At 31.7% G+C, this 11326-nt stretch overlaps 1 protein-coding gene across 2 annotated transcripts; it reads right to left on the bottom strand.

Annotated features, from left to right (window-relative positions):
• Positions 1 to 7231, bottom strand: LOC133678013 (protein Asterix-like). 2 transcript variants are annotated; one of them, XM_062100161.1, is made up of 3 exons: positions 7028 to 7230; positions 6817 to 6917; positions 1 to 304 (listed from the first exon to the last, which is right to left on the bottom strand). In XM_062100161.1, the coding sequence occupies exons 1-3, from the start codon at positions 7184 to 7186 to the stop codon at positions 241 to 243; spliced, it is 324 nt and encodes a 107-aa protein (XP_061956145.1). In that variant the 5' UTR covers positions 7187 to 7230; the 3' UTR covers positions 1 to 240. The 2 variants fall into 2 exon arrangements, with proteins under 2 accessions (XP_061956145.1, XP_061956147.1); XM_062100163.1 differs by lacking the exon at positions 1 to 304 and adding an exon at positions 5810 to 6116 and having other exon boundaries at positions 7028 to 7231.
• Positions 7232 to 11326: the final 4095 nt, after the last annotated feature.

Raw genomic sequence — 11326 nt, 5'->3', positions numbered from 1 at the left:
TTCTCAAACAAATCCAAATACTAGGTAGGTAGGTAGCTCATGATAGCGAAATTGCAAATCCAGGAAAAAGAAAGAAATTCAACAACGTTATTCACACCAAATTTGCCGAACATACACTTGACGTCTTATCCAATCCAATCGTCAAATTTGACTACCAGCGATTATCATAATTTCCCAGTAAAAGACGACCATTCTGCCGTCACCATTTACTCTTTTGATCTCTTATTGATGGAATCGCTCTCAACTCTGGGAGGCAGGTCGAGCAGGGCCCAAGTAATTTGTAACCAATCCCATGATTGCAAACCTAGTTTTCGAACATTAAATTTGAAACCAGTTAGTAAAATCACAAAGGAAAAGAAATAAATTCAGAATCTAATTCACTGGCTTGTACTGCTGGATCAGTGCTAACAAGGGACGTAAAAAAAAAAAACATCGGACCGTTACATGTAGCTTAATTCTATTTTCCTGACAGCATAAACTTGTATATCGTCAACATCACCTTGTCTTCTCAGCTAGGCTGATATTTTATCAAGCACATATGCAGAATGCCCTTGCTTTTAGAATAAGCATAAAATGAGATCTGGGTACCAGCAGTAACTACAAGAGATAAACACAGCTGCAGATGGTCCTCCTAAAAGGTTATAGGAAAAGAAACTCCATTGATCATGCTTTTGCATTAGTTGTTGATAGGACAGAGAGAACCCAATAATAGCAACTTGTAATGACTCACCACTCACATAAACAGCTGTACCATTGCAGATGGTGATATCCAATTTTAAAACAATCTTATACGAGAATCCTCATTTTCTTCACTTGCTCAGAAAGCCCAGGGATGGAATCAGCAAGTGAAATATGTTATCAAGGTCACAAATCAAGTCCATGTCCAACCTTACTTCAACTACATTATGTTCTTTCAAAGGGTTTGATTGTCGAAAAGCTCAATCCAGATAAGAAACAACCAATGTTAAAAGGCATTCCGAATTCCTTTCCGCTAAACTCTAATTATAATCAATGACAACTACTTCATCCTAATGAAACTTTGAGCGCCTTTCTGAGGATAGACATGAAATGGTTGTTATTTTATTAAATCTATGGGCTAATCCAGGGATGCATGGAACATCTAAACTAATAGGAACATCAGGCTATTCACTTTAAAAGTGAAAAGGTTAGGCCAGAACTCCACTTATATAAATCCAGGTAATTGATAATTTATGTTCAAACAAAAAAATGTTCATCGCAATTGTACTCCTTTAACTTCAGAAAATTGTAGTCAAAGCATAACTATAAATTGAAAATCAAATTGGACCACATCCAACCAGTTTAACATAAACCAAGAAATAGATCACAGTACTAGAACTTCTCCTGTTTTGTATCAAATTAAATATGAACAAAAAGAAAAGGCACAAAATGAGACAAAGGAACAGTAACAGAAAAGCCTTGCAAAACTCTACTTGCCAATTTCCAGAAAAAGAAGCGTGTCATACTCAATTCACAAAGGATAATAGAAATATTCACCGAATCTGCATCCCTATTGTCGATACACGACGTCGGGCGACGGCTCCACTTTTGTTATTTAACAAAAGATTTACTGGATTAGAAGAAATGAAGATTTTATTGGAATCGTCATCTAGTAATTTGAGGGAATTAAAAATCCCAAATTAGATACTAGTCCCAAAGATTCAGGTACTGAGTTATTTATAATTAAGAGAAGATAGTCACCACCCCAAAATATCCTTTCAAGAGAAAGGTTACCCTTACTTGTGTGTTTTTTTTTTTTAATTCAAATGCTATTACAGTTTGAGCTTATTTGCAATTTGTTTTTTAAAGATGATTAACGTCGGTCCCTAAAAATAGAAGACACGTCAAAAAATAACATCAGTCCTTAAAAATAAGAGACTCGTCTAAAATGCTGACGTTTTAACTCTAAAAAGAAGAGTTACGTTTGAGTTACCAAAAAGAAACAATAGACATAATCCATATTTTGTATTTAAACTTTTGACATCGGTCCTTTTCTGGAAAAAAAAAGAGACGTGTCGACAAACAATGTTTATAGACACGTAAAAAAATGACATCAGTCCCTAAAAAATAGAAGACTCGTCTAAAATATTGACGTTTAACCCTAAAAAGGAGAGTTACGTCTGAGTTATCAAAAAGAAATAATGGACATAATCCAAATTTGGTATTTAAACTTTTGACATCGGTCATTTTCTGTAAAAAAAAGACGTGTCGACAAACAATGTTCATTCATAAAAAATTATGTTGGTATCGTTGAGAAATGAGTATAACCATTCTTGAGAATTGGGCTTTGGACCCACACATGATGACATGATAAGATGGGTGTTGGACCCGCGTCGTTATTCTTTTTATATTTATTTTGGTTTTTGTTTTACAACATACAAAGAAAATTTTACAAGTACTTATATATATAAAAAAAATTTAAAAAAACCACTAGGAATCCCAAAAATTATCTAAGTGCCACTGTACAGGTAAAAGAATGAAATACCCTTGAATTTCTCAGAAGATTACGAAAATACCCCTGGTGGCGCATGTAGCTCAAGCGCGGTCACTGTTGTAGGGGGTGAAATTCTTCGGCGAGATTCCCTGCCAAAAAGGGTTGATTCTAGTAGATCTAAGAGCGAAGATTCTGATGACGATGGTTGATGAGAGAAAATGGACGGTTTGAAGCTTCGGGTGGTCGAAGAAGTCGCGACCTTTTTCCGGCCAGATGAGGCGATGAACACTGCCCGGGTTTTGCTTTAAAGGAGGCGAGTAACCTTTCTGTGGTGGTTCAAAGGTTTTAAGCGGCCGGATGTGAGAGAGAATCGCAATTGGAGGGGAGAGAGAGCCTCTGAGATTTGCTAAAGTGTGAACGTTAGCATGGTAAACAGGTGCAGCTAAAGGTTGTGAACCATTGGATTACGGATGAAATGATCCTTCGATTGTGGTTGGCTTGATCTGCAAGTTGATCGGACGGTCCGGATGAACTAAGCTTTGTTGTAGTGTGGTGAGATACACCGATAGCTTGGTACACCGGGTTACGTGGCACGACAGGATCAAAGGGCAGATTGTTTTAAGGGCTGAGATGGATTTAGGTTTTAATCTAGTGTGATAAGCCCTATTAGATCCTATTAAATCAAAGGTAGAGAACTAAATATTATTAGATCTAACGGTTAGGATATTTTTGGCATTTTCAAATTGTTTTTTTTTAAATCAATATCTTACAAATGTGAAGGAATAGTAAAAAAAAACTTAATAGTAATATCAAATCTCTTTCTTTTCTTTCCTCCTCCCCCCTTACTGACAAATTTTCACTACTATTTATAGTCAATGAGGAGGGGACATGAAAATCTCATGACGGTGACAAATCTATTATAAAAAAAAATTGCATTGCCCAACTGCATCGCCTACTCCGCCTATTATGACAAATTTTTGCATTATCGATTTTGTTTTATTATATATAATAATAAATATTTATATGGATAAAACTAAATACTCAAATCAGTATTAGAAAAAGCCCATTTCAACCGCTAAAAATCAATTTTAATTACCGAAAAGTTTTTTTAGTATTTCAACATAATTTTCGGTAATTAAAATTGATTTTTAGCAGTTGAAACGGGCTTTTTCTAATACTGATTTGAGTATTTAGTTTTATCCATATAAATATTTATTATTATATATAATAAAACAAAATCAATAATGCAAAAATTTGTCATAATAGGCAGAGTAGGCGATGCAGTTGGGGCGATGCAATTTTTCTTTATAATAAATTTGTGCCACCGTCATGAGATTTTCATGATGGTAAATAGCAGTGAAAATTCGCTAGTAAGGAGGGAGGAGGAAAGAAAAGAAAGAGATTTGATATTACTATTAAGGTTTTTTTTACTATTCCTTCACACTAGGTAAGATATTGATTAAAAAAAACAATTTGAAAATGCCAAAAATATCATAACCATTAGATCTAATAGTATTTAGTTCTCTACCTTTGATTTAATAGGATCTAATAGGGCTTACCACACTAGATTAAAACTCAAATCCATCTCAGCCCTTAAAACAATATGCCCTTCGATCTTGTCGTGCCACGTAACCTGGTGTACTAAGCTATCAGTGCATCTCACCACACTACAACAAAGCTTACTCCATCTGGACCATCCGATCAACTTGCAGATCAAGCCAACCACAATCGAAGGATCAGTTCATCCGTAATCCAATGATTCACAACCTTTAGCTGCACCTGTTTACCATGCTAACGTTCACACCTTAGCAAATCTCAAAGGCTCTCTCTCCCCTCCAATCAGCGATTCTCTCTCTTATCCGATCTCTCACCTCCGACCGCTTAAAGCCTTCGAACTACCACAGAAAGGTTACTCGCCTCCTTTAAAGCAAAACCCGGGCAGTGTTCATCGCCTTCTCCGCCTCATCTGGCAAAGGTCACGACTTCTCCGACCACCTGAAGTTTCAAACCGTCCATTCTCTCTCATCAGCCATTAACGACCATCGAAACCACCGTCATCAGAATCCTCGCTCTCAGATCTACCAGAATCAACCCTTTTTGGCCGGGAATCTCGCCGAAGAATTTCACCCCCTCCAACAGTGACCGCGCATGAGCTTCACGCGCCACCAGGAGTTTTTTCGTAATCTTCTGAGAAATTCAAAGGTGTTTCATTCTTTTACCAGTAGGTGGCACTCAGATAATTTTTGGGATTCCTAGTGGTATTTTTAATTTTTTTATATATATAAGTACTTGTAAAATTTTCTTTGTATGTTGTAAATCAAAAACCAAAATAAATATAAAAAGAATAACGACACGGGTCCAACACCCATCTTATCATGTCATCGTGCGTGGGTCCAAAGCCCAATTCTCAAGTATGGTTATACTCATTTCTCAACGATACCAACATATTTTTTTATGAATGAACATTGTTTGTCGACACGTCTCTTTTTTACAGAAAAGGACCGATGTCAAAAGTTTAAATACCAAATATGGATTATGTCCATTATTTCTTTTTGATAACTCAGACGTAACTCCTTTTTAGGGTTAAACGTCAACATTTTAGACGAGTCTTCTATTTTTTAAGGACTGGTGTCATTTTTTTACGTGTCTATAAATATTATTTGTCGACACATCTCTTTTTTTTACATAAAAGGACCGATGTCAAAAGTTTAAATACAAAATATGAATTATGTCTATTGTTTCTTTTTGGTAACTCAAATGTAACTCTTCTTTTTAGGGTTAAAACGTCAACATTTTAGACGAGTCTTCTATTTTTAGGGACTAATGTTATTTTTTAACGTGTCTTCTATTTTTAGAGACCGACGTTAATCATCTTTAAAAAAACAATTTCTCTTGCAAAAATTCAGAATTTTAACTCCTAGATCCAATTTTTTCATGTCTTAGAACACATAAATTAACTAGTGTATAGGTCCAAATTTGGTATCAATGAACTCTTGAAGATGAGGAGTTTAATTTGATTATGGTCTCACCAAAAAAAAAGGATGAAGAACCAGTAATTTCTCTCTTTGTTTTTTTCTTTGATTTTTCTTTGGTGAGCTTTTGTAGTGATGCTAGAGCAAAGAGAAGAGGAGAGGTGGAGGAAAAGGGAAGGAGAAAGGGAGCAGAGAGAGGCAGAGGAAAGGGCAGGAGAAAAAGTAGGAGAGAGACATGGAAGAAAAGGGAGAGAGATGTGAGGGAAGGGAAGTAAGTGAAAAGGAAAATTTGACAAAAAAAAAAGCGTGTTTTTGGAAAACAAACTTATAAATTGAGAACAACTCGTCAGTTTATTAACGGATAATTGACACAGGGACTAAGGTATTGACAGAATACAAAACTACAAGGATTATTTAATTATTTATCATAGTAGAGGGTAATAATAATTTGTTTTCAAACATCAGAAGGAGTAATTTATAATTAACTCTATAACTTATGCAAAAAAAAGACGCCAATTGCATTCAAAACAACAAAGTTCTGGTACCCCCCATTTAACATTCCAGTTCAGCCTTCTCAGGAGAAACAACATCTAAGATATCTCATTTCCATTTGAAGTCCTCGAATTCAATCAATCTTCGAAGGAAACTAAAGGTTGGAACCACTGGTTCTCAACAGAACAATGCTCTCAGTCCTGTAAATGACACCAATCTATGATGAGTGACATTTCAGAAATCTTGCCAGAATAATCCTCCTATCCGTTTCATCTTGGATAGTTTCATAGTGTGAAGATATGAGAATCAACAAGGCTATAGTACTACCAATTAGCCTTGTGCAAGAACTCTTGTTATAATAAGCCAGTATCTATAACTAGTTTTTCTTTGAAAACCAACCAAGCACCAAGATTTGGGTTCTTATATAAATTGTGATCATCTTTTGGTGAGAGAGCTCTTTGGGATGCAATATGTATTGTTCGAAGTTCTCTAGCAAAATACATTAATGGATGCAAAAGAGCAGGGTTCTCTAGCAACCCAAGGACTTTACATTGTTTTTCAGCTGTTAACTCGTTACATTGTAGCAAGGAAGGCAGAACTTAAAGCTAGAAAGCATATCTAAAAAGTCAGATGACTCGCATAGCTTTTACAGAAACAAACCAACTTGTCATGACCATTTCGTGAAAAACAGTAGGAATGTGTTCCATAAATAATGATCCCTGACACCTGTAGACAAACCTTTCCTACAATGAGCCAAAGATCTCCAATTATATGATAATTACATTGTGCCTTTCCTAAATGCTGTATATGCTGTATCTCGATCTATCTGTCTATCTAGAAACAGTAATGAAAAAAAATTCCATAATCCAAACAAAATAATAAAATCAAGGGTGAACTCACATGGATGCCATGGAAATCTGCTTAAGATCATTTTCCATATTCCTCATGTTTGAAAGTGATTGGGCACAGAATATGAGAGCAAGCCACGAACAAAGCTTGTACTGCCACCCAGCCAGCACCATACATCAATCAACTTGTTAATATCTGTATTAGATGAATAAATAAATTAAAGATGTGCTGAATAAATAAATAAATAAATTTAATTAATTACCCTGAACATGACGCCAGCCACGCCAAGGATAACCGCAACGAAACCTGAGTAATCAACGGGTACATCCTGTGGTGAAACCATCGGTGCCAGGAACGGTTTCGACGCTGACGGCTGCCGTGGATCGTTCGCTGACGCTGGGTTGTTGTTGTGTGACGACATCTCTCTTTCTCTCTCTCGATCCAGAGAAATTAGAAACAACTTTCTAGTATGATGGCTATAAAAATCGTAAATTCAAAATGGATAATTGGTCGAGAGCCCCCAATCTTTAGTTCAAATTCAACTAAGCTCATAAACTTTTAATTGTTTTATTTTGATCCCTATTATTATCAAATCTATGTTTGTTTACGCCGCCACTTATTTTTTTAATTTAATTTTTATTAGTTTTTTTAATTAAAAATAAATTTTAAAAAATAAAAAATATTATTTTAATATATTTTTAAATAAAATATATATTAAAAAACAACTATTGTTACAGTAATAAACCTAAACCTTACTTCCAAACCCTAACTGTAATGAAACCCGTAAAAACTCGAGGTTTGCAAACAAGATAAAATAAAATAAAAAGATAAAAAATAATTATTTTCATTAATTAATCCCCCCCTCCTCTTTTATCTATAGGTCTATCTATTTCTTCATCTATCTTTTTATAATAATTCTCAAAATCAAAAACCCCGTGAGATTACTGTATTAGAAACAATCACCACTATTACAAAAACAAATTCTATCACTTGATTTTTTAGATTTTAAGTTTTAAAAATATTATGGTTGCGTGTTTTTATTTTATTTTTTTATTTTTTTAATTAATATAAATATCTAAATTAATTTAAATGTAACTCAACTAATTATACATCCTCTAAAATTCACAATCATATAAACCTTTATTATAACCACCGTATTAGTAAATACACTACAGGCTATAACTGACTGAGACTAGAAGAGCAAATCTTCCCACACTTTTATTATTAGACAAGGGTTGAATGAAAGTTTTTATTGATTCAGGACATCATAACTTTTACTGTTGCTGATGTACAAATCAAAGGTGTGTTTTCGCTTGATTCATTGCTTGTCTTTTTTGGTTGTTGCTGGAGTGGAGGAAACGGCAGCGTTTGTGATCGTTTTATCATGAGATGCTGTTGAAGATGGAGCCTGAGAGAGAGAGAGATGAAGCAAGGGTTAATATGACCTAGAGAAAGAGGGAAGGAGATTTTCTGAAGCTAAGGAGCCATTGATTTTTTTTTGTTTCTGCTTGGCGTCGGCGTTGTTGTCAATGAGCTATATGCTACTAGCAAAGCTGAGGGCAAGGATTTACTAGGAGAGAACAAAAGCGCAGATAGAGAGAGAGAGAGAGAGAGAGAGAGGGTTTTCTAAGTGTGTATATATATATAAACAAAAAAAAAAAAAAAAACTAAACGGCAATAAACATTATTTACCTGATAGTGTAATTATATTTTCCCTTCCTGAAAACCAATGGCGTTAGTCATGGAGTATTTTGATCTTTTTATAAAATTTATTTATCATTATCATTGATGGGAGATAGAATTATTTTTTTATATATTTTTAAATATAGTGTAATAATTCAGATACTTTTAAAATTAAAATGTTTAACATTGACATTTACGAGCTCTTTACTTTTGTTCACTTTTTTAAGTATAACAAAAGCAAAATTTGTAAGGGTTTTTTTAAAAATTTATTATGATTTTTTTTTGTTATTATTAAATTAAATTAAAATAATTTGATTTTTTAATAAATATAAAATACTATTTAAATAAAAAAGTTATTATTGTGTAGGAGATGCCTTTCATATTTTGGTATAACATGCAACACCTTTTATTAGTAAAAAATTATTTTATATCATGTTATTAGAGTTGTCGTGACATTTTTTTCCTTATAAAAGGATGCATGATAGCAGTGATGGGATGATTTATTGCTTATGAGATTTTTTTCTATTTCATTTACTTTTAAAATTCATGTTGGCCATTTAAAATTTTAGAATTGTCATGATATCCTTTTAATTATTGATATTTCAACATCGATTTTTATTCTTTTTATTTCTAGTTTTTGTTATTGATCTTTTATATAAAAAAATTGTTTTTAATTTTATCTTTCAATCCCAATTGAGATATTTTTTTTAAGTTGATCTTTATTCTTTTGATTTTTTTTTGTTTATTTTGTTAAATTGATTTTTTTTTTCAATTTCACCATTTAATTAAGAATTTGTAGTTGTCATCAAATTTATTTTTTATTTCAATCTTGATCCTTATTTTTTGAATTGCTGTTTTTTGTTTTGTTTCCTTCTGTAAAAATGATTTTTTTAAAAAAATGTATCGTTTGATTAGTTAAGGATTGAAATTTGTGGTTTTTCTAAATATAATGCTTCTAATCTAATGATTCAGGTTATCGATTTAGTATTAAAGCATTAATATCAAAATTTGGACATCATTAAAAATATACAATATTTTCATCCAAGCACAAAACATGATCAAATAAGACTAATGTCTTATTAATTTCCAACACAACAATAATTCTTTTTCTTGTTGAAAGCTATGAATACATAATTTTTCTCAAGAAAACTTAATTATTTTCAATCATCACTAAAAAGCATTCTCCATCTTTTCTAGGATGTTATTCCATTCTAACTAGAATTTTTGATATATTTTGTACCATTTAAAAAAACAAAACAAAACAAAATAAATATCATCTTACTCAAGATCTCGAATCATTCTGAGTTTCTCATTCAAATCTCAGCTGAGATATTGCGGGTTTACTTATTCATTCCATTTTGAATAAAAAAAATTTCTAGAATAAATATAAACATGGGTCACCTTAGCTTCTCAAAAGTATGGTGTGCCATAAGGTGGTAAAGAGAATCTTCAAGAAAACTTTATTAGCACGCGGTGAAGCCACCTCCACTTCTTCAATCCACAATGGCTTCTCTATATTTTTATTTGGTGTTGTATTTCAAACAGGGGTGGTGGAGTAAAATTTAATTTTAAAAAAAAAATTAATTTTTTATATTTTTTGATCGTTTTGATGTGATAATATTAAAAATATTTTTTTAAAAAATAAAAAACAATATTATTTTGATGCATTTCCTAGTGAAAAAACACTTTAATAAGTAATCGTTGCCACACTCCCAAACACCCTTTACACAAAAACTACTAAGGAAAGTTTCTAGAATAGAAAATTTCATGCAAAATGTAAAGCAATGATCATAGCTAAAAATTACCCAACATATTTACAAGAAAATGAAGTTATATATTTTTTTAAGAAATAAACAAACTCAATTCCTAACAAAAATAAAGGTGTGCAAGAAAAGCTATTAATTTGGCCAAGACCAAAGTTACAAATTATACAGATTAAATTGGGACCTGATTAATTTAAAATAAAATTATTTCAAGATTAAAAAAATAAAATAAAATAAAATGCATTTGTATTAAAAAGGAAAAAACTACATCAAATTTTGACCAAGTTAGCTTATTTCTATGAAATTTCTCTATATACCATCATAAGATTAAGATTATTATTTCTATGTTAATGATAGATATGATGTTTGATTATGTTTTTGTATTAAAACCTTTTATTTTCTCAATATTTTAGCATTTTTTTGTGTTGAATTAATTTAAATTGAAGTTTTTTTTAGTCTTGACTCTTAAGAATATTTTAAATTTTAAAATTATATTTAGATGTTTGATGTTGTATTTGTATTGTATAATTTGAAGTTAATTTATTTTTAAATTTGAATTGGAATCATGAATATTAAATTATACACACACATATAAAATGTCAAAATGCTTTGAAATTAAAATTTATCATTAAATATATTGGGATTTTTTAGTTTCCTTTAGTTTATGTTGGGTTTGGTCAGTTCCATATCTTTTAAAACAAAACTGAACCGATCCAATAATCTTTTTAGATTTTTTCAATTAGTTTTTTCTTAGTTTCTTTGGTTTTTTCGTTCACTTGGTTCTTCTATTCACCTCTAGTTCTAATTAGGCTGTGTTATGATTTCCAAGCCAGACCTGATCAATCATTATAATGTTATAAATAAAGCTACATGTTTTCCCAAGCACATTAGCATTTTTATTTTGTTTTTTTATATTTTTATTATTGATTTTTTAAAATTTAATATTTATTGATGTTTTTATGAAAATTTAGAGTAAGTAATTTATTTTAATTTGTTTTTATATGGTTATTATAGTATCAAAAAATATCTCGACATTAGAGGGGTAGTATCAGAAAAATATCTCGACATCATGATATGATCTATTTTTTTTAAAAAAAATTAGTTAAATAAAAAAT

Source organism: Populus nigra, chromosome 18, assembly GCF_951802175.1.
Source record: "Populus nigra chromosome 18, ddPopNigr1.1, whole genome shotgun sequence".
NCBI classification, from domain to species: domain Eukaryota; kingdom Viridiplantae; phylum Streptophyta; class Magnoliopsida; order Malpighiales; family Salicaceae; genus Populus; species Populus nigra.
This window is presented reverse-complemented; position numbering and strand designations above follow the sequence as displayed.